This window comes from Salvelinus sp. IW2-2015, linkage group LG20 (assembly GCF_002910315.2).
Source record: "Salvelinus sp. IW2-2015 linkage group LG20, ASM291031v2, whole genome shotgun sequence".
In the NCBI taxonomy this organism is placed as follows: Eukaryota; Metazoa; Chordata; class Actinopteri; order Salmoniformes; family Salmonidae; genus Salvelinus; species Salvelinus sp. IW2-2015.
In genome coordinates, this window is record NC_036860.1 from 45,573,974 (window position 1) to 45,598,323 (window position 24,350).

Here is a 24,350-nt window from a genome sequence, read left to right on the forward strand (position 1 = left end):
AATAGTTACAGGGGAGAGGATTATAATAGTTATTGTGTCAAGAGAGTATAGTACTAAAACACTTAAGTGTCTCTCTTGATCCTAGTCCTGGCAGAGTGTGCAGACTCAGACAGCTGAGCTTTGGAGGAATACGCAGATTTAAAGAGGAGTCCGTAATTGCTTTCTAATGATCATGATCTTCCTCAAAGAAGTCCCAAATGAATTTATTACTGCTGAAGTGAAAGCCATCCCTCACTTGGGGAATGCTGCTTTTTAGTTACTTTGCGAACAGATACATTTTTGGGGGAGGATTGTTCTTATTTTCCTCAAAGGTGGAAAAATAGGATGATTGAGCAGCAGTGAGGGCTCTTCGATACTGCACGGGTACTGTCTTTCCAAGCTAGTCGGAAGACTTCCAGTTTGGTGTGCGCCATTCCGTTCCAATTTTCTGGAAGCTTGCTTCAGAGCTCGGTATTTTCTGTATACCAGGGAGCTAGTTTCTTATGACAAATGTTTTTAGTTTTTAGGGGTGCAACTGCATCTAGGGTATTGCGCAAGGTTAAATTGAGTTCCTCAGTTAGGTGGTTAACTGATTTTTGTCCTCTGACGTCCTTGGTAGGCAGAAGGAGTCTGGAAGGGCTATAAGGAATCTTTGTGTTGTCTGAGAATTTATAGCAGACTTTGATGCTCCTTGGTTGGGGTCTGAGCAGATTATTTGTTCGAATGCAAACGTAATAAAAAGGTGGTCCGATAGTCCAGGATTATGAGGAAAAACATTAAGATCTACAACATTTATTCCATGGGACCAAAACTAGGTCCAGAGTATGACTGTGGCAGTGAGTAAGGTCCAGAGACATGTTGGACAAAACTCACTGGTCCATGATGGCTCCGAAAGCCTTTGGAGTGGGTCTGTGGACTTTTCCATGTGAATATTAAAATCACCAAAAATTAGAATATTATCTGCTATGACTACAAGGTCCGATAGGAATTCAGGGAACTCAGTGAGGAACGCTGTATATGGCCCAGGAGGCCTGTAAACAGTAGCTATAAAAAGTGATTGAGTAGGCTGCATAGATTTCATGACTAGAAGCTCAAAAGACGAAAACGTCATTTTTTTTTTGTAATTGAAATTGCTATCGTAAATGTTAGCAACACCTCCGCCTTGCGGGATGCACGGAGATATGGTCACTAGTGTAACCAGGAGGTGAGGCCTCATTTAACACAGTAAATTCATCAGGCTTAACCATGTTTCAGTCAGGCCAATCACATCAAGATTATGATCAGTGATTAGTTCATTGACTAAACTGCCTTGGAAGTGAGGGATCTAACATTTAAGTAGTCCATTTTGGAGATGTGAGGTATCACAATCTCTTTCAATAATGGCAGGAATGGAGGAGGTCTTTAATCCAGTGAGATTGCTAAGGGAACACCGCATGTTTAGTTTTGCCAACCTAGTCGAGGCACAGACACAGTTTCAATCGGGATAGCTGAGCTGACTACACTGACTATGCTAGTGGCAGACTCCACTAAGCTGGCAGGCTGGCTAACAGCTGCTCGCCTGGCCTGCACCTATTTCATTGTGGAGCTAGAGGAGTTTAGAGCCCTGTCTATGTTGGTAGATAAGATGAGAGCACCCTCCAGCTAGGATGGAGTCCGTCACTCCTCAGCAGGCCAGGCTTGGTCCTGTTTGTGGTGAGTCCCAGAAAGAGGGCCAATTATCTACAAATTCTATTCTTTTGGAGGGGCAGAAAACAGTTTTCAACCAGCGATTGAGTTGTGAGACTCTGCTGTAGAGGCGCATCACTCCCCCTACACTGGGAGGGGGCAGAGACAATTACTCGAGCCGGACACACTTTCTAGCTGCATTTGGAGGATCTGAAAGGTCTGTATGGAGGAGTGGGCCAAAATCCCGCTGCAGTGTGGGCAAACCTTGGTCAAGAACAGGAAAGTATTGATCACTGTAATTGCAAAACAAGGTTCTGTACAAATATTAAGTGTTCTGCTTTTCTGATTTATCAAATTACTTATGTCATGCAAATGCAAATTAAAAATCATACAATGTGATTTTCTGGATTTTTGTTTTAGATTCCGTCTCTCACAGTTGAAGTGTACCTATGATAAAATTTACAGACCTCTACATGCTTTGTAAGTAGGAAAACCTGCAAAATCGGCAGTGTATCAAATACTTGTTCTCCCCACTGTATATTTATTAATTTAGTCCCATAGTGCAGAACCAACAAATATGTGCAAAATGTGCCCAATATGGTTATTTCTATTTCTGTGGTAAATGTAACCTACAAGGCACATTGGATTAGAAAACCAGTACATTTTATGATTAATGGTCTGTCCATAACAGGCTTTAGGGTGAAATAAGAACAGGGTGACAATACATTCATTGCTCTTTATTCATTTTCCTTAACATTTCAATAATTCCAGTTAGACAAATATGCCTGAATGGCAAAGAATAGTGAGATAAATATTTTTCAGTTAAAAACTGCTTGTGAAAAGTTCCAATGCAGCCATTTTTATCCCAATATCAAATAATTTCTGGGTATCAATTAAGTACCTTTCTGTGATTATTTGTTTATCATTTTAATTTAAAACAAACAAAAATAGCTTCTAAGCAAAGAGCAATTTCTCAAGTAAGAATTTAGCTAAGACTGTCTGGGAGTGGTCTGAGTGGGGAGGGGAAAACTGAAAATTTAGTGGTTATTAGCCAAGAAGTCTGTAACGCTTCCTTATTGGTCTATTAACTAATTTACCAAAACTCCATTCCACCAAAACAGGCTGAAATTTCAGGCTGTCTTTTCAAACAGCTCTTACACAAAAAAATGGCATTATCATAATTTTCACAATTTCACAGTATTACTATAATTACTGGATAAAGATCTGAGCTGATTGGCCGAAAGACCAATTATTGGCAAAAGATCAGAATAAGGCTGCCTGTGTAAACGCAACCATTGGGCGCATTGCTCAGCCCAGGCATTGCTGATGCATGCCAGATCTTACAGAGCCTGAATAGGTATTTTAAGTATCAGCTAACCACATCATATGTTACAGCAATCTGTCAGTCAATGACAGTCGATGACGTGGCACAAAACCATTGCTTGATGCATGCAACGTCTGAGCAGGGGAACCAGGCAACCAGTGGATGTGTTTACACAGACAGTCCAATTCTGATTTTTTATTTCACTAATTGGTATTTTGACCAATCAGATCAGCTATTTTGCCAATAATTGGGCAAAAAAAATCTGAATTAGGCTACCTGTGTATAAACGCAGCATTACATACTTTTGTGAGAATATCAGGATAATGCGAGCCTGGTGTTCCAGTCTGATTAGCCTCTTTGGTTGCATTTACACAGGCAGACCATTTTTGATATTTTCCCCCCCAACTAATTGGTCTTTTGACCAATCAGATCAGCTATAAAAAAATATCTGATCGATTTCAGAGACCAATTAGTGAACAAATAAATATCAGAATTGAGCTGCCTGTGTAAATGCAAACATAGAAGAGTTGGCCACAGCTCATACAGTATGGGACCAGGCTCAGAAATCTAATTCTAATTCTGATATTTTTTCACAAATCAGATCTTCTACCAATAATTGAGGAAAAAAAATCAGAATTGGTATGCCTGTGTAAACCCAGCCTCTGTGACCACATTGTCTAATAACAAAACCTGTAGTGACAAAATAGTATCCTGTGACAAACAGGGTGATTCTGAAATTACTATATGTAGAAAAATGTATAGGGGAAATCAATTTCTGTGTAATAATAACAGTATTTGAAACAATAGCGAAAACAATTATAGTTAGCCTAAATATATTTCACCCCCATAGATTATACATTTTTTCACGCAGCTACATCACCTTAAGTTAGCAATTTCCTTCAAACTGCACGTAGATACATTAAAATGTTCATCTGACTCTGGGGAACTAGATAAAGGGCCTCATTGCCAAAATCCCAAACTATCCCTTTTAGGTTGATGCATTTAAATATTTTCATAGACAACTAGCTAAGATCTCTAAACTTTAAAAGTCCATTTAGTAAAGCCAGTGTGTTAACAAAAATAGATGCCGTGTTTGTCGTAATGTATCTATTTTCCTGACTGAACATTATTTTATAAATGAAGAATTAGTGAAAGAGAAATACTACTGTGATCGTCAAACATTACCGTTTTGTGCAAATTTCTATTCATACATAGTTTTAATGCTGGCTCATCAATGAAGCATTCGGTAACTTCAAGACATTTGGCATCCACTGAAGGCAATCTATGCAATGGACAGCAGATTCACTGTGTATCAACAACATGCTTCAAATAATATACGAGTTATTATACCAACTAAATAACAGTGGTAAGAGAATAGATTATTCGAAATGTAAGACTTAGGCCTACGTGATATACTATACTTTTTGAAGTCATTACTGTGAGTGGATGCCGTAGGTATAGATTCCATAGGTGCTTAGAACTGTATGGCTTGTGAGGAGTTTGATTCTGACGGTGCATTAAATGGCAAACTAAAGTGTAGCAAAGTATCCTTTTAGAAAACATGGTTGCTAACATCGAAAACATCTCGAGGTGAGATCACTTTGACACAGTGTTGTGTTTCCAGGGATAGGAGGTGTACTTTAGGGGCTATGTAATGTGCAGCCAGTCCAACAACCCTTGCTGTATAATATTCACCCAGTCACACAGCAGGAACCTGTGCATAGCTCAGGAGATGCAGAGATCAATCAATCAATTTTCTGGGGGATGTGGCCCATTTTGGTGCGAATGTTACGGAACAGAAAGAAGATGACTGTCGTCACGGCAATGGTCACTTCAGCTACCCAGAAGGCCATGTCCCAGCTGTAGTATTTAGCGATGGTGCTGAAGGGGAGTCCCGCGAAGAAAGCCCCAACTGCAACCAATAAAAACACAGCTAGCTTACTGATATGAATGTCTCAGAGAATTGTTGATACCCAGAACCATGCGTTGTCTTTTTGAGAATACAGATCAAAAGGAACCAATATAGGAGACTTACCATTGGCCATGAGAGCTACAATGGCATGGGAGGACCCACAATAGTTTGATGGAGCACTTTCATTGGCTATCACACCGAACAATGCGATTGGTCCATAAGAGGAGAATCCGAACATAGCACCCAGGGAAAGTATCCAGATCTAGATGAGAGAATATGAAACAGAATATAAAACGTAATGAATGTTTTTTAATATACATAATTTCAAATTGGTCTACAACTCAGATAAATATATACTGAACCAAAATATAAAAACGCAACATGCAACAATTTCAAAGATTTGACTGAGTTACAGTTCATATAAGGAAGTCAGTCAATTGAAATCAATTCATTAGGCCCTCATCTATGGATTTCACATGACTGGGCTGGGGTACAGCCATGGGAGCCAGGCCCACCCACTGGGGAGCCAGGGCCAGCCAATCAGTTTTTTCCCACAAAAGGGCTTTACCACAGACAGAAATACTCCTCAGTTTCATCAGCTGTCCGGGTGGCTGCTCTCAGACGATCCCGCAGGTAAAGAAGCTGGATGTGGAGGTCCTGGGCTGGCGTGGTTACACGTGGTGTGAAGTTGTGAGGCCGGTTGGATGTACTGCCAAATTCTCTAAAACAATGTTGGAGGTGGCTTATGGTAGAGAAATTAACATGAAATTCTCTGGCAACAGTTCTGGTGGAACTGTCAGCATGCCAATTGCACACTCCCTCAAAACTGTGGCATTGTGTTGTGTGACAAAACGACACATTTTAGAGTGGCCTTTTATTGTCCCCAACACAAGGTTCACCTGTGTAATGATCATACTATTTAAACAGCTTCTTGATATGCCACACCTGTCAGGTGGATGGATTATCTTGGCAAATGATAAATGCTCACTAACAGGGATGTAAACAAAGTTGTGCACAACATTTTAGAGAAATAAGCGTTTTGTGCATATGGAACATTTCTGAGATCTTTTATTTCAGCTCATGAAAAATGGGACCAACACTTTACGGTTTTCGTTTATATTTTTGTTCAGTATAAATATTCCTGTTCTTGCAACCAATATACATTTTTCAACAGATAGTGTTGCCAATGACTCAGGACGTTATGTGATAAAGAGTATAAACAAAGTAAGCTACAAACACATTTGAGTAAATTAATTATAATGGCTACCTCTTTCTCTGACAGGCCGATAAGGACAGAGAGAGGATGAAGGGCCACTACCCAGACGGGAGCTTCCTGTGGGAACAGGAAGATAAATGGCACAGATTATAGTCTTACATACATTATTCTTTAAACGAGGAGTAACAACTGAAAACTTGTAAAAACATCACCATGAAATGACTTTAATGGGAATGTTGAATTTAATGTACCTTTAGGGCCTCAGCTGTGATAGTGACACGGAACAGGTATAGGGACAAATACATGCCAGCCATCATGGAGAGGAGCAGGACATGGCGAGGGTTACCATGGGTACCCAAACCTTGCTGTGGGACAATAAGACAATAAAAACAAACAATGCAGAGTGATGTAAACACTTATTTTGATGTGTGATTGGTGTTGTCACTTACCCTAGCAACAGCCCTGTCAGACAGGAAGCCAGCTGCGAGGCTGCCCACCAGACCTCCAACCTCCAAGGCACTCATGTAGGAACTGCCTTTGGATGACATACAGTACCAATCAAAAGTTTAGACACACCTACTCATTCAAGGGTTTTTCTTTATTTTTACTATTTTCTACATTGTAGAATAATAGTGAAGACATCAAAACTATGAAATAACACATGGAATCATGTAGTACCCCAAAAAACTGTTAAACAAATCTGAGATTCTTCAAAGTAGCCCCACTTTGCCTTGATGACAGTTTTGCACACTCTTGGCATTCTCTCAAACAGATTCATGAGGTAGTCACCTGGAATGAATTTCAATTAACAGGTGTGCTTTGTTAATTTGTAGAATTTCTTTCCTTCTTAATGCGTTTGAGCCAATCAGTTGTGTTGTGACAAGGTAGGGGTGGTATACAAAAGATAGCCCTATTTGGTAAAAGTCCATATTATGGCAAGAACAGCTCAAATAAACAAAGAGAAACAATAGTCCATCACTACTTTAAGACATGAAGGTCAGTCAATCCATAAGAGTTACCTCTGCTGCAGAGGATAACTTCCTTAGAGTTACAAGCCTCAGAAATTGCAACCAAAATAAATGCTTCACAAGGACATCAACATCAACTGTTCAGAGGAGACTGTGTGAATCAGGCCTTCATTGTTGAATTGCTGCAAATAAAACACTACTAAAGGACACCAATAATAAGAAGAGACTTGCTTGGGCCAATAAACACGAGCAATGGACATTAGACTGGTGGAAATCTGTTCTTTGGTCTGATGAGTCCAAATTTGAGATTTTTAGTTCCAACCACCGTGTCTTTGTGAGACGCAGAGTAGCATGAAGGAGGAGGTGTGATGGTGCGTGGGTGCTTCGCTGGTGAAACGGTCAGTGATTTATTTTGAATTCAAGGCACACTGCAGCGATACGTCATCCCATCTGGTTTACGCTTAGTGGGACTATCATTTGTTTTTCAACAGGACAATGACCTAACACACCTCCAGTCTGTGTCAGGGCTATTTGACCAAAGAGAGTGATAGAGTGCTGCATCAGATGACCTGGCCTCCACAATCACCCGACCTCAACACAAATGAGATGGTTTGGGATGAGTTGGACCGCAGAGTGAAGGAAAAGCATCCAACAAGTGCTCAGCATATGTGGGAACTCCTTCAAGACTGTTGGAAAAGCATTCCAGGTGAAGTCAAATGCCAAGAGTGTGCAAAGCTATCAAGGCAAAGGGTGGCTACTTTGAAGAGTCTCAAAAATATTTGATTTGTTTAACACTTTTTTGGTTACTACATGATTCCACATATATTATTTCCTAGTTTTGATGTCTTCACTCTTATTCTGCAATGTAGAAAATAGTAAAAATAAAGAAAAACCCTTGAATGAGTAGGTGTATCAACTTTTGACTGGTACGGTACATGATGTTAGGCAAATACCTAGATACACACTTGTAAATTGTGTGTGTGCGTTACCTATGAGGACAGTCTGGCCCTTATCCTGAATGAGATAGAGCTGGCCCCAGTCAGTGCATGCCGTCTTCACCCCGAACACTACCAGGTAGCCTAGGGACAGCACCCACAGGTATGGAGACAGCAGGAACTCACTCAGAGTACTGTCACAGTTGGCTACTGCAGGATAAAACAAATAGAAAACATGTTTTTAATGATTATACTCCAAGTCTGTTGGACAGAGTAACCAGAGCAATACATATGGATATAGCCAATCAAAATGTACACATGGATCTTAAAACACACAAAATCAACAAATGCAAAACAGTCCCTCTGTCCTGCGGTAACGGCTTTTTTTCTCCTCACCTCCTTTCTTGGCTGAGGCCTCAATGCTGGGCAGGCCCACGTCTTTGGGTTCGTTCTTTATGAACACCAGGCAGATGACAGAAAAGGATGCACAGATGATGCCTGACATGGACAGGATAGTCCTCCAGTCGTAGTACTGAAGCAATACCATAGCCAGGAGAGGACCCAATCCACCGGCCAGGTTCATGCTGCAGGACAGCACTGCCCACCATGTACCAAACTGAGACGGCTCAAACCACTGAGTACAGAGAACAGATATGTTGATGGCATGAATATGTAAACTATAGAATGAGAACACTCTGAGAACAGTAAAATAGATCTGACATCTAGAGATGTGGAAAGGCAAGTCAAAACATTGTCACTTTGCTACTAAATTTAGACCACTGAATCAGTGCGGATACTTATTTTATGGTTTTATCTGTCAAAACTGTAACCAGTGTCATCAGTTAACAACCTCTGAAGTGCCGAGTTGCCTAAAGTGATGTAATGTAGCTCAAGCCATAACGCCACTGAAATGGTGACCGCAGCAATTAACAGTAACATATCAATCAATTTGCCGGCTGACCACTTAATCCTGCCTGCAGGTTGCTTTAATACCATATTGATCCAGAGTGCTAAGCACAGAACCAGCAGTCCACCACTGCCCCCTGCACTGTTCAAACAGTYCGGCTGAGGTGCTATCTGCATTGTTCTTATTCCATTTTTACAAACTCCCCCCATGTCCCTTCTTCCCTGGAGGGGAGCCTGCCACCTATTGGTCACCACACACCTCATTCAATGTAATCATTCAGATCACCACCACCTAAAAGGGCTGGGGCTAGCACTTTAAAATGCCCCACCACGAGGACTGTGTGCTCTCGTTCTCTGTGGCCGACGTTAGTAAGTTATTTAAGCGGGTTAACCCTTGCAAGGCTTCCAGCCCAGAAGGCATCCCAATCCGCGTCCTCAGTGCATGTGCAGACCAACTGGATGTTTACGGACATATTCAATATCTCCGTATCCCAGTCTGTTGTACCCACTTGCTTCAGGATGTTCCTGTACCCAAGAAAGCAAAGGTAACAACTAAATAACGGTTGCCCCGTAGCACTCACTTCTGTCATCATGAAGTGCTTTGAGAGGCTAAGTTAAATATCATATCACCTCCACCTTACCCGACACCCTATACCCACTACAATTCTCATACCGCCCCAACAGATCAATGGACGACGCAATCGCCATTGCACTGCACACTGCCCTATCCCACCCGGACAAGATCAATGAGAATGTTGTTCCTGTTAAGGGTTTGTAAGTAAGAGTTTCACTGTAAGGTCTACACTTGTTGTATTCGGCGCATGTGACAAATAAAGTTCGATTTCATCTACTACAGCTCAGCTTTCAACACCATAGTGGCCTCCAAGCTCATCACTAAGCTTAGAGCCCTGGGTCTGAGACCCTCCCTGTGCAACTGGGTCCTGGACGTCCTGAAGTGGACCTACCCCAAGTAGGCAACAACAACTCCGCCATGCTGATCCTCAATACGGGACACTACAGGGGTGCGTGCACAGTCCTCTGCTGTACTCCCTGTTCACCAATGGTCTCCAACTCAATCATCAAGTTTGCTGACGACAACAGTGGTAGGCCTGATTACCAACAATGACGAGGCAGCCTACAGGGAGGAGGGGAGAGCCCTGGTGGAGTGGTGCCAGAAAAATAACCTCTCCCTCAATATCAACAAAACGAAGGAGCCGAGGGTGGATTACAGGCGACAGCAGAGAGAACACGCTCAATTCAAAAGCATCAAGTTCCTAGGCTTGCACATCACTGACAACCTGACATGGTCCCTTCACAGACAGTGTTGTGAAGGAGGCTGAAGAAATTTGGCTTGACCCCTAAGACCCTCATTAACTTTTCACAGATACACCATTGAGAGTATCCTGTTGGGCTGTATCACTGCCTGGTACGGCAATTGCGTCGTCCGCAACCAAAGGACTCTCCAGAAGGTGGTGCGGTCAGCCCAACTCATCACCGGGGGTACACTGCCTGCCCTCCAGGACTTCTACAGCACCTGGTGTCACAGGAAGGCCAAGAAGATCATCAAGGACCTCAGCCAACCGAGCCACGGCCTGTTCACCCTGCTACCATTTAGGAGGCGGGGACAGTAAAGGTGCCTCAGAGCTGGGACCGAGAGAATGATAAACAGCTTCAATCTCCAGGGCATCAGAATGTTAAACAGTCACCACTTGCCGGGCTCCGCCCAGTACCCTGCCCTGGACCTTGGTCAATGTTACTAGCAGGCTACCACCTTGTACTCTACCATGCACCTTAGACACTCCTGCCCCATGTACATAGTCAATGATCACTGGTCACCTTATTAATAATGTTTACATACTGTTTTACCCACTTTATATGTATATACTGTATTCTGGTCATGACTCATTCTATATAACTACTACTGTAAAGAACATTTCTATTTATACACACACACCATTATTTTTACAAACACACACACACACACACACTACCAGTCAAAAGTTTTAGAACACCCACTCATTCAAGGGTTTTTCTTTATTTTTTACAATATTAGTGAAGACATCAAAACTATGAAATAACAAATATGTAATCATGTAGGAACCAAAAAAGTTAAACAAATAAAAATATATTTTATATTTGAGATTCTTCAAATAGCCACCCTTTGCCTTGACAGTTTTTCACACTCTTGGCATTCTCTCAACCAGCTTCATGAGATAGTCACTTGGAATGCATTTCAATTAACAGGTGTGCCTTGTTAAAAGTTAATTTGTGGAATTTCTTTCCTTCTTAATGCGTTTGAGCCAATCAGTTGTGTTGTGACAAGGTAGGGGTGGTATACAGAAGATAGCCCTATTTGGTACAAGACCAAGTCCATATTATGGCAAGAAGAGCTCAAATAAGCAAAGAGAAATGGCAGTCTATCATTACTTTAAGACATGAAAGTCAGTCAGTGCGGAACATTTCAAGAACTTTTAAAGTTTCTTCAAGTGCAGTCGCAAAAACCATCAAGCGCTAAGATGAAACTGGCTCTCATGAGGACCGCCACAGSAAAGGAAGACCCAGAGTTACCTCTGCTGCGGAGGATAAGTTCATTATAGTTACGAGCCTCAGAAATTGAAGCCCAAATAAATGCTTTACAGAGCTCAAGTAATAGACATCTCAAAATCAACTGTTCAGACGAGAATGCGTGAATGGTCAAATTGCTACAAAGAAACCACAACTAAAGGACACCAATAAGAAGAAGAGACTTGCTTGGGCAAAGAAACAAGAGCAATGGACATTAGACCGGTGGAGATTTTTGGTTCTAAACGCCGTGTCTTTGTGAGACGCGGTGTGGGTGAACGGAGGATCTCTGCATGTGTATTTCCTACCGTAAAGCATGGAGGTGGTGTTATGGTGGAGGGGTGCTTTGCTGGTGACACGGTCTGTGATTTATTTAAAATTCAAGGCAAACCTAACCAGCAGGGCTACCACAGCATTTTGCAGCGATATGCCATCCCATCTGGTTTCAAATCAAATCAAATCAAATCAAATTTTATTAGTCACATACACATGGTTAGCAGATGTTAATGCGAGTGTAGCGAAATGCTTGTGCTTCTAGTTCCGACAATGCAGTAATAACCAACAAGTAATCTAACCTAACAATTCCACAACTACTACCTTATACACACACACAAGTGTAAAGGGATGAAGAATATGTACATAAAGATATATGAATGAGTGGTGGTACAGAACGGCATGGCAAGATGCAGTAGATGGTATAGAGTCCGTCTCTTATACACATCTAGATGTGTATAAGAGACAGAGAGTACAGTATATACATATGAGATGGGTAATGTAGGGTATGTAAACATTATATTAAGTGGCATTGTTTAAAGTGGCTAGTGGTACATTTTTACATAATTTCCATCAATTCCCATTTTTAAAGTGGCTGGAGTTGAGTCAGTATGTTGGCAGCGGCCGCTAAATGTTAGTGGTGGCTGTTTAACAGTCTGATGGCCTTGAGATAGAAGCTGTTTTTCAGTTTCTCGGTCCCTGCTTTGATGCACCTGTACTGACCTCGCCTTCTGGATGATAGCGGGGTGAACAGGCAGTGGCTTGGGTGGTTGTTGTCCTTGATGATCTTTATGGCCTTCCTGTGACATCGGGTGGTGTAGGTGTCCTGGAGGGCAGGTAGTTTGCCCCCGGTGATGCGTTCTGCAGACCTCACTACCCTCTGGAGAGCCTTACGGTTGTGGGCGGAGCAGTTGCCGTACCAGGCGGTGATACAGCCCGACAGGATGCTCTCGATTGTGCATCTGTAGAAGTTTGTGAGTGCTTTTGGTGACAAGCCGAATTTCTTCAGCCTCCTGAGGTTGAAGAGGCGGTTTGCGCTTAGTGGGACTATCATTTGTTTTTCAACAGGACAATGACCCAACACACGCTCCAGGCTGTGTAAGGGCTATTTGACCAAGAAGGAGAGTGATGGTGCTGCATCAGATGACCTGGCCTCCACAATCACCCGACCTAAACCCAATTGAGATGGTTTGGGATGAGTTGGACAGCAGTGTGAAGGAAAAGCAGCCAACAAGTGTTCAGAATATGTGGGAACTCCTTCAAGACTGTTGGAAAAGCATTCCAGAATGCTGTGGTACCCATGCTGGTAAAGTGTGCCTTGAATTCTACATAAATCCCAGACAAGTTCACCAGCAAAGCACCCCCACAGCATCACACCTCCTCCTCCATGCTTCACGGTGGGAACCACACATGCAGAGATCATCCATTCACCTACTCTGCGTCTCACCAAGACACGCCGGTTGGAACCAAAAATCTAAAATTTGGACTCAGACTAAAAGGACAGATTTTCACCAGTCTAATGACAATTTTCTGCATTTCTTGGCATAAGCAGGTCTCTTCTTATTGGTGTCCTTTAGTAGTGGTTTCTTTGCAGCAGGCTCATCTGAACAGTTGATGTTGAGATGTGTCTGTTACTTGAACTCTGAAACATTTATTTAGGCTGCAATTTCTGAGGCTGAACTTATCCTCTGTAGCAGAGGTGACTCTGGGTCTTCCTTTCCTGTGGCGGTTCTCATGAGAGCCAGTCTTTTACCAAATATGTCTATCTTCTGTATACCACCCCTACCTTGTCACAACACAACTGATTGGCTCACACGCATTAATAAGGAAAGAAATTCCMAAAATTTACTTTTAACAAGGCACACCTGTTCATTTAAATGCATTCCAGGTGACTACATCCTGAAGCTGGTTGAGAGAATGACAAGMGTGTGCAACCTGTCATCAAGGCAAAGGGTGGCTACTATGAAGAATCTCAACTATAAAATAACACTTTTTTGGTTACCACACGATTCCATGTGTTATTTCCCAGTTTTGATGTCTTCACTATACTATATTATTCTACAATGTAAAAAATAGCAAAAGAAAAATAGAAAAACCCTTGAATGAGTAGGTGTCCAAATTTTGACTGGTACTGTATATAAATAAAATATGTAAGTGCCTTTGAACAGGGTTTGGTAGTAGATGCCAGGCGCACAAGTTTGAGCGTGTCAAGAACTGCCACACTGCTGGGTTTTTCACATTCAGCAGTTTCCTGTGTGTATCAAAAATGGTCCACCACCCAAAGGACATCCAGCCAACTTGACAACTGTGGGAAACATTGGAGTCAACATGGGCCAGCATCCCTGTGGAACGCTTGAGACACTTTGTAGAGTCCATGCTCAGACGAATTGAGGCTGTTCTGAAGGCAAAAGGGGGGTGAAACTCAATATTAGGACCGTGCTCTTACTGTTTTGTGCAGACTGTCAGCTTTAATTTGAGGGTATTTTCCTCCATTTCGGGTGAACCGTTTAGAAAATACAGCACTTTTTGTACAAAGTCCCACCTCCATTTTTTGGGACCCAAAAGTATTGGGCCCAATTCACTTGTGAATTAATGTCATCAATTGTTTGGTATTTGGTCCCATATTCTAAAATGACACAATACATTATTTACCATTACTTTCTATTGGGCACAAAATAATCTGAAACAACCAAAACAAACAGCAAATGCATCCAAAAAGTGTGTAGAGTCACAACATATAATCAATCATTGCATGCTAGGAATATGGGACCAAATACTAAACTTTTGACTACTTTAATACACATAAGTAAATTTGTCCCAATACTTTTGATCCCTCTAAAATGGGTGGACTACATACAAAAGTGCTGTAATTTCTAAACAGTTCACTCCATTTGTATGGAAATGCCCTCAAATTAAAGGTGACGATCTGCACTTTAACCTCAGTTAAACCTCAGTTGGCATAAGGTCATTTAAAATCCAAATTGCAGTACAGAGCCAAAACCAAAAAAAGTGTCACTGTCCCAATACTTTAGGAGCTCACTGGATTATATTTACCTGCCTCATTGGGAGCTAATTTGATTGAGCCTGTGTTTATTTCCCAGAGTGCTAATATTGTATATAGATGCTAATGTATAGCTTTAAGTTCTTTCAGTTTGATGTAAGTATGTTGTTTGCCGTTTATTGACCATGTTAATGTCATATTGTATTAACAATATCTTCTTTCTGAATCATCCTAGTGTAACCATCTATATCACCATTTATTTCATCTTACTTGAAGCCTACAAAAGACCAACAAACCTGTTTTTGTAAAAAAGCTACACTCTCCTTGTGTTCTTATAGACAGACACACCCATTGTTTCCTCCCACCCATCCCGTACCAGTTTATTTGAGCTATTTTTCACCAGGACATACCTGTGTATGCAATGTGTTTGTGAAGGCCATGGCCAGGAGTCTCTATAAATACTATTCCCTGAGACCTAATCCCGCTCACATATGCCAAAGCGTATTTATTCCCTGATCATTGACGGCAGCTTCTTAGGACTCCTGTTGTCTTAACTCATTATGCATTTAATTGTATCAGGAAATAAAGGATTGACATGAATGGTTGAGGGTAAGGAATGGGGGAAAACACCAATACATTAAATTTATATAAGCGGTACATCATTTTTATTTCTCTCACATGTTGAATTCATATAGCACTCAAATCTACTTCAGATATTGTACAAATAGACACCCCAGTATAATCTACACTGTAGTTCATTCAAATGCATATGACAGAAAACAAGTGTGAAATGTAATAGGAAGGCTGCAGTATGCCGTACATGCTGATTGAGAACAGTATTGCTCAATCTCCATGCAATAGTCATTTCCTTGTGGCCCCTAACTCATGGAAATGGCACCACGAGCACTCAGTGTTCCAAGATTACAGTTGGCATAAACTGTTGTGACTTCATGCCAGAAATCACCATCTCTAGCCCATAAGGTCACTGCTATGTCATGGCAAGGGTTCGAATTCCTGACCACACTTGGGGGAGGTGAGTGACAGGTACACTCTAAAGGCAAATTCTCGTCACTATTCTTTTCGAAGGGATCTGTTTTTTGGGTGGGGTGTAAATACCTTCCAAAATAATTGTAAAGCATATTGTAAAGCCAAGTGTTAAAACACAGATGGCTGATGGCGCAAGCCTTTAGGTGTGAGAGTTTCCTTACTTCAGGGATTTTCTGAATGGTTTTCATTATGTATTGATTGTGAATTCACCTCAGTCTATGTTACAGGAGCCTCCTCCTATTGGAGCAACAGTCTTACCTTGCGCAGCACCTTCCCACATGGTGGCCAGCCTAAGCCCTGGCCCAGACCGTTGACAAACCACAGAGCAGAAAACACAGTCACAGTGGAGGACCATGAGAAGACCACGTTGATGCCCCCCACCACCAAGAGGCCAATGGAGAAGAGCCAGCGAGCGCTGATCTGGTCGGACAATACACCACTGATGAACTTACTGATGGCATAGGCCATGGTCTGACTACTGGTGATCAGGCCTAAGAGGACAGGAGAGGAAAACACATTCTTAACAGGACATCAATCACAAGAGATATAGATCTTAACATGGTTCTAAACCTTAGATAGAAGGCCCAAACTGATTTTCTTATGTGGGTCAGTGAATTGACTAAAGATAAATACAATGTCATCTCTATAGAGAGGTGTGCTTAATAAAAGTTGCTTACAGTGACTGCTGCACATTCTCTCACATAATATTTAATGAATTGACACACAGCATTTCATAGGATGCATGTCACAACAAAGATGAACTACAGTTGAAGTTGGAAGTTTACATACACTTAGGTTGGAGTCATTAAAACTTGTTTTTCAACCACTCCACAAATTACTTGTTAACAAACTATCGTTTTGGCAAGTCAGTTAGGACATCTACTTTGTGCATGACAAATAATTTTTCCAACAAATGTTTACAGACAGATTATTTCACTGTATGACAATTCCAGTGGGTCAGAAGTTTACATAAACTATGTTGACTGTGCCTTTAAACAGCTTGGAACATTCCAGAAAATGATGTCATGGCTTTAGAAGCTTCTGATAGGCTAATTGACATCATTTTATCGGAGGTGTACCTGTGGATGTATTTCAAGGCCTACCTTCAAACTCAGTGCCTCTTTGCAAGACCTCAGAAAAAGAATTGTTGACCTCCACAAGTCTGGTTCATCCTTGGGAGAAATTTCCAAACACCTGAAGGTACCACGTTGATCTGTACAAACAATAGTACGCAAGCATAAACACCATGGGACCACGCAGCCGTCATACCGCTCAGGAAGGAGACACATTCTGTCTCCTAGAGATGAACGTACTTTGGTGCGAAAAGTGCAAATCAATCCCAGAACAGCAGCAAAGGACCTTGTGAAGATGCTGGAGGAAACAGGTACAAAGGTATCTATATCCACAGTAAAACGAGTCCTATATTGACATAACCTGAAAGGCCGCTCAGCAAGGAAGAAACCACTGCTCCAAAACCACCATAAGAAAGCCAGACTACGGTTTGCAACTGCACATGGGGACAGAGATCGCACTTTTTGGAGAAATGTCCTCTGGTCTGATGAAACAAAAATAGAACTGTTTGGCCATAATGACCATCATTATGTTTGGAGGAAAAAGGGGGAGGCTTGCAAGCCAAAGAACACCATCCCAACCGTGAAGCACGGGGGTGGCAGCATCATGTTGTGGGGGTGCTTTGCTGCAGGAGGGACAGGTGCACTTCACAAAATATGATGATGAGGAAGTAAAATTATGTGGCTATATTGAAGCAACATCTCAAGACATCAGTCAGGAAGTTAAAGCTTGGTCGCAAATGGGTCTTCCAAATGGACAATGACCCCAAGCATACTTCCTAAGTTGTGGCAAAATTGCTTAAGGACAACAAAGTCAAGGTATTGGAGTGGCCAACACAAAGCCATGACCTCAATCCTATAGAAAATTTGTGGGCAGAACTGAAAAAGCGTGTGCGAGCAAGGAGGCCTACAAGCCTGATTCAGTTACACCAGCTCTGTCAGGAGGAATGGGCCAAAATTCACCCAACTTATTGTGGGAAGCTTGTGGAATGCTACCTGAAACATTTGACCCAAGTTAAACAATTTCAAGGCAATGCTACAAAACACTAATTGAGTGTATGTAAACTTCTGACCCACTGGGAATGTGATGAAAGACACAAAAGCTGAAATAAATCACTCTAATATTATTCTGACATTTCACATTCTTAAAATAAAGTGGTGATCCTAACTGACATAAGACAGGGAATTTTTACTAGGATTAAATGTCAGGAATTGTGAAAAACGGAGTTTAAATCTATTTGACTAAGGTGTATGTAAACTTCCGACTTCAACTGTATATAGCATAAGACTGCTCTTACCCAAGTCATCCTTGTCCAGTTTAATCTCCTCCATCACAGAGGGCATGACAAAAGAGAAGGTCTTCCTGTTGAAGTAGTACAGGGAGTAGCCAGTAAACATGGAGAAGAAGATAACCATACGATAGTATCCATAACCAGTGGCCCCCATGATTCCAGAGGTAATCAGACCAATCTCTTGGAGCAAAAATCTAAAAGTTGTAAACTGTTAATTTCCCAGGTAAAAAAATAAATAAAAATACTTCAGATTTGTTCTCTCCAAATGATGCAAATCACTGTTTTAGTGAATGCTGGCTCTGAAATTCTTTAGCGTTTGAAACAACCAATCACATTCCATGATGCCGTTACCAGTGTATGGGGTTACTGGCCGACATTCCTTTGGTTAGAGATACCACGCTCATGTTTACAGAGCAACAATTGAGATGTGGCACTGGGTTGATAACACTGATTCAATCTTGCCCAGGTGGATGTGGATGGACATTACAGAAAAGCAGCTATCACCCTGACATAGCTGGTGCTTCTACTGTACTACACATTCAGGACTGTCCCTTCTCTTCCAGTCCGCCTCTATGAACTTCCAAGCTATTATTTCTCCTGTATGTGGATGTTGCTGTCTGTTCTCTGTCCCAGCGGTCGTTCTTTCTGAGGGGTGGGAATTCCACAGCAGGCCCAGTCTCTGTGGAGGTCCAGGTAGTATCAGAAGACAGGACCCTCACACACAATGCCTAGAAACACACCCCAATACTTCAGAATACACATATCATAGATTAATCAATTGTTGATTATTGATCTACATCAATGAACAATTAACATTTTTGTTTCCACAATACAAAATCAGGCCAGTCAACACATGATTCATAATGAAATTATGACAAAAGGAACAATGGCAGGAATAAGGCCAATTTTCAAGACCCTCTCTGGTCAGCTAATCCCCAGTGGGCTACTGTATAATGTTGGGTGATTTAAAGTCTGGGGTGCCGCTTTAATCTCGTATCAGACAAACGCTTGAACTTTGACATTGACCACCACACATTGCCAAAACATTTAATTGAATCACTCCTGCAATACAATCTAACTTAGATTTTTCGCAACGTGTAGACTGTTGAGACCCAATGATAGACTATTTAATGCTTTAAAACTCAAAAAATTATCAAAGGCAGTGGAGGCTGCTGCAAGGATGGCTCATAATAATGGCTGGAATGGAGCGATGCATTTGATACCATTCCACTACCTGCTCCAGCCATTAACATGAGCCTGTCTGCCCCAATTAAGGTGCCACCAACTTCCTGCGGTCAAAGGAAAAATAACATTTGAAAAGATAATTATTCTGCATAGTTTGCATGCAAAGAATAGTTGATTCTAAAATACTGAAGCAAACTCTCTTTTCTGTTATTAATACACATGGGTCAAGTTTGATATTGTAGTAGCTAGGAAATAAGTATAGAAAATTACTGAATACCAAAACAACACATCCTCAATCATAGCCTTGGAAAAGTGACTAGAGAGCACAGAAATTAACGCATCCACTCTCTCTAGCAAACGCCAACTTCAATGTAGGCCTACATGAGTTCTGACGTTATACTTCATTGAAACACTGTTGCATGACCTCCGTGGACAATATCTTGATAGTTACATTCTATCTACATAACAATTAAGGACATGTTTGGTACCTTGTTTCGACAGGATCCCTCTCGCTGCTTAGGCTAACATACCCACAGAAACAGGAACTGCCGTCTTGCTCTGTGCTCTCATTGGGCAATTGAGCTGACATTCATGGAAGGAGGCGTTCCTACCGGATCGTTTTCTTCTGTATGTAGGTTCAAGGTTGAAGAAACGAACCGACTGCAAAATATAATCCATTGAATCTGCACTGTCTGGCAGCACGCAGGGGCTGAGAAAAGGTTTACATTATATCCAAAAGAGCTACTACCAAAAATCGCATGCTSACATTTTATTAAACCATTTTTTCACAGTTTATTAAACATGTCATGATGGCATTCTGGAAGATTTATATTCTATAGTGTTCCATTATATTTTATCGTATTCTATTTTCTTTCAATAATAAAATGAAACAACCATATTTTTAACATTATGCTTTACTCCCACAAAGGTTGGTACATGTCAGCCAATTAATATACATTTGAATCATGATCTGAATATGACTGGGGACATCTAGTGGTCAAAGGACAACACCTTGAAATATCCACGTATAATAAATACAGTAATGTAGGCCTACACACACTTAAGGTTAAAAATACATGTTCTGAGCAAAATAGTGTATTTTTAGACATAACTGCAAAGTTCAAGGAGTAGGCCATTCAAGGAGGTGGTATGATGGTGCCCTCTGATGTCATCGGCCTCCACACTCGCTTGTGGGAACAAAAGAGAAGCAATAGAGACGCCATGTCATCATGAGGATACCTGGATCACCTATTGAGATGTGCCTTTGTGTAAATCAGGTGATAAATTAAGTTAAAAGGAGACTGGAGTAGGACTATTTGACAAGAGGCCAGAATTGATTTAGWAAGTTTCAATTGCATCAGAAAACAAAAAGTCATACATTAAGTCATTAATTTCTTATAGATCAACTCCTGGAGGGATAACTCCATTTGCCCATCAGAAACCCAGAAGGCAAGAGAGACAAGGGGCCTCTCCACCGTGTCTCTATCAAAACACTTCAAAACACAATWATTTTTTAACTGGCCCTGCTCTCCACACACTATCCTCAGGCCCATAACTGCTCTGTCCTGATCGGAAAAAACTAAGGGGACCGTGTCTGGCGTGCAAACTGCAAAACGATATTTAATTTCCGAATTGGTTAAAATTGGGTTTAGGTTAGGGAAGGGTTAGGCCCGGGTTAAGGGTTTGGTTAAATTTAGGGGTAAAATAATTAAGGRTCACTTTTAGAAATTAAATCAAATCAAATCAAATTGCATTAGTCACATGCGCCGAATACAACTCACCTTACAGTGAAATGCTTACATACGAGCCCCTAACCAACAATGCAGCCATTTAACTAGATGTTCAGGAGTCTTATGGCTTGGGGGTAGAAGCTGTTTAGAAGCCTCTTGGACCTAGACTTGGCGCTCCGGTACCGMTTGCCGTGCGGTAGCAGAGAGAACAGTCTATGACTAGGGTGGCTGGAGTCTTTGACAATTTTTAGGGCCTTCCTCTGACACTGCCTGGTATAGAGGTCCTGGATGGCAGGAAGTTTGGCCCCAGTGACGTACTGGGCCGTTCGCACTACCCTCTGTAGTGCCTTGCGGTCTGAGGCAGTGATGCAACCAGTCAGGATGCTCTCAATGGTGCAGCTGTAGAACCTTTTGAGGATCTGAGGACCCATGCCAAATCTTTTCAGTCTCCTGAGGGGGAATAGGTTTTWTCGTGCCCTCTTCACGACTGTCTTGCTGTGCTTGGACCATGTTAGATTRTTGGTGATGTGGACACYAAGGAACTTGAAGCTCTCACCCTACTCCACTGCATCCCTTCGATGAGAATGGGGGYGTTCTCGGGTCCTATTTTTCCTGTAGTCCACAATCATCTCCTTTGTCTTGATCACTAGTTAGGCTGTCAAAGGCATGCTGCTGGTCAGAAAGTCCCCTTAAAAAAGTATCTGTCCTGGTTGGTCTTTTGGCTGGTCCCACGGCTGCCCTGCTCTACCTCTGCTTCTAAAGACACTGCTGACAACTGCAGATGGCTATCATGATAATAAATCTAGTATTAATAATAATAATTTGGTGGGTGCTTATATTTGTCCTATTTGGAAATGTGTTTTTTGCATATCCCACGCTCGTCACTAGTTACCACATCCGCAAAGTAATAATTATGGCTAAATCTTAATCCTAACCTTAACCACACTGATAAACGTATGCCTAACCCTAACCTGCAATTTAAGACCAAAAAGCTMATTTTAGTTTTTATGAAATTTTACAATATACATTTTGACTTTGTGGCTGTTGTAACTGGTGACACCCTCTGAGTGGGGTTATGGCCAGTGTCAGCCATTATCAAATAAAATAACATTTGATTTGTCACATGCTTCGTAAACAACAGGTGTAGACTAACAGTGAAATGCTTACTTACAGGCCCTTCCCAACAATGCAGAGAGAAAGAAAATAACAATGCWGAGATAAARAAAATAGTGTAATAATAGAAAAGTAATAGAACGTAACAAAAAAAGTWATAATAAATAAACGATCATAAATAACGATAACGTGGCGACATACACAAGGTACCAGTRCTGAGTCGATGTGCAGGGGTACGAGGTAATTGAGTTAGATATGTACATATAACTARGAATACAGTGACTAGGCAACAGGATAGATAATAAACAGTAACAACAGCGTAAGTGATGAGTTAAAACAAAGTTAGTGCAAAAAGGGTCAAGGCAGATAGTCCAGGTAGCTATTTGGTTAACTATTTAACTMACTATTTAGCAGTGTTATGGCTTGGGGGTAGAAGCTGTTCAGGGTCCTGTCGGTATCGCTTGCCGTGCAGTGTGCGGTAGCAGAGAGAACAGTCTATGACTTGTGTAGCCGGAAAATGTTTAGGGCATTCCACTTACACCGCCTGGTATAGAGGTCCTGGATGGCAGGGAGCTCGTGCCCAKTGATGTACTGGTCCGCAGGCACTATCCGCTATAGCGCCTTGCGGCCGGATGCTTAAGACTCCAGCCATCCAAGTTATAGACGGTTCTCTCTGTTACCGYACGGCAAGCAGTACCGATCCAGCAAGTCTGGAACCAACAGGACCCTGAACAGCTTCTACCCCTAAACCACAAGACTGCTAAATAGATAGTTAGATATTTAACCAATAACTATTTTCAAATCAAAATTTATTGGTTGCATATGGGTGTAGCAAAATGCTTGTGATYCTACCTCCAACAGTGCAGTAATATCTAACAATACARAMCAATACACAGAMATCTAAAAGAAAAAGAATGGAATTAAGAAATATAGAAATATTAGGACAAGCAATGTYGGAGTSCGGACTATAAACATATATGCACTATATATACAAAAGTATGTGGACTCCCTTTCAAATGAGTGGATTCGGCTATTTCAGCCACACCAGTTGCTGCCAGGTGTATAAAATCGAGCACACAGCCATGCAATCTCCATAGACAAACATTGGCAGTAGAATGGCCTTACTGAAGAGCTCAGTGACTTTCATGGTGGCACCGTCATAGGATGCCACCTTTCCAACAAGTCAGTTTGTCACATTTCTGCCCTGCTAGAGCTGCCCTGGTAAACTGTAAGTGCTGTTATTGTGAAGTGGAAACATCTAGGAGCAACAACAGCTCAGCCGTGAAGTGGTAGGCCACACAAGCTCACAGAAYGGGAGCGCCGAGTGCTTGAAGCGAGTAACAATCTTCTGTCCTCGTTTGCAACACTCACTACCGAGTTCCAAACTGCCTCTGGAAGCAACGTCAGCACAAGAACTGTTTGTTGGGAGCTTCATGAAATGGGTTTCCATGGCCGAGCAGCCACACATAAGCCTAAGAGATCACCATGCACAATGCCAAGTGTTGGCTGGAGTGGTGTAAAGCTTGTCGCCATTGGACTCTGGAGCAGTGGAAACACGTTCTCTGGAGTGATGAATCACGCTKCACCATCTGGCCAGTGTCAGCCATTACCATTATTAGCCCCCTTAGTTCCAGTGAAGGGAAATCTTAACGCTACAGCATACAATGACATACTAGACAATTCTGTGCTTCCAACTTTGTGGCAACAGTTTGGGGAAGGCCCTTTCCTGTTTCAGCATGACAATGCACCTGTGAACAAAGCGAGGTCCATACATAAATGGTTTGTCAAGATCGGTGTGGAAAAACTTGATTGGCATGCACAGAGCCCTGACCTAAACCACATCGAACTCCTTTGGGATGAATTGGAACGCTGACTGCGAGCCTTATCGCCCAACATCAGTGTCTGACCTCACTAATGCTCTTGTGGCTGAATGCAAGCAAGTCCCTGCAGCAATGTTCCAACATCTAGTGGAAAGCCTTCCCAGAAGAGTTGAGGCTGTTATAGCAGTAAAGGGGGGACAAACTCCATATTAATGCCCATGATTTTGGAATGAAATGTTCGACTGGCAGGTGTCCTCATACTTTTGATAATATCGTGTACATCAAGTGCCTTCGGAAAGTATTCATACCCCTGACTTATTACACATGTTGTTATGTTACAACCTGAATTCAA

The 24,350-nt window shown here is 41.8% G+C and overlaps 1 protein-coding gene across 3 annotated transcripts; it reads right to left on the minus strand.

The window, feature by feature from the left end:
* Positions 1-2,366: 2,366 nt before the first annotated feature.
* LOC111980784 (glucose-6-phosphate exchanger SLC37A4) lies at positions 2,367-19,914 on the minus strand. Of its 3 annotated transcripts, none has more exons than XM_024011767.2 (10): positions 19,824-19,914; positions 18,157-18,878; positions 16,047-16,279; positions 8,396-8,633; positions 8,054-8,209; positions 6,546-6,631; positions 6,348-6,461; positions 6,148-6,213; positions 5,004-5,142; positions 2,367-4,880 (listed from the first exon to the last, which is right to left on the minus strand). In XM_024011767.2, exons 2-10 carry the CDS (start codon positions 18,302-18,304, stop codon positions 4,714-4,716), a joined length of 1,347 nt encoding a protein of 448 aa, XP_023867535.1. In that variant the 5' UTR covers positions 18,305-18,878; positions 19,824-19,914; the 3' UTR covers positions 2,367-4,713. The 3 variants fall into 3 exon arrangements, with proteins under 3 accessions (XP_023867535.1, XP_023867537.1, XP_070305525.1); XM_024011769.2 differs by having other exon boundaries at positions 18,157-18,829; positions 19,824-19,898; XM_070449424.1 differs by lacking the exon at positions 2,367-4,880 and adding an exon at positions 5,449-5,601 and having other exon boundaries at positions 5,056-5,142.
* Between the last annotated feature and the right edge of the window lie 4,436 nt (positions 19,915-24,350).

Coding starts and splice junctions, on each gene's coding strand:
- LOC111980784 (XM_024011767.2), bottom strand. CDS start 18,304: ATGGGGGCCACTGGTTATGGATACTATCGTATGGTTATCTTCTTCTCC. Junction 6,632..8,053: donor GGGCCAGACTGTCCTCATAG/GTAACGCACACA, acceptor TGTCATCCAAAG/GCAGTTCCTACATGAGTGCC. Junction 5,143..6,147: donor TCGGCCTGTCAGAGAAAGAG/GTAGCCATTATA, acceptor TCTCTCATCTAG/ATCTGGATACTTTCCCTGGG.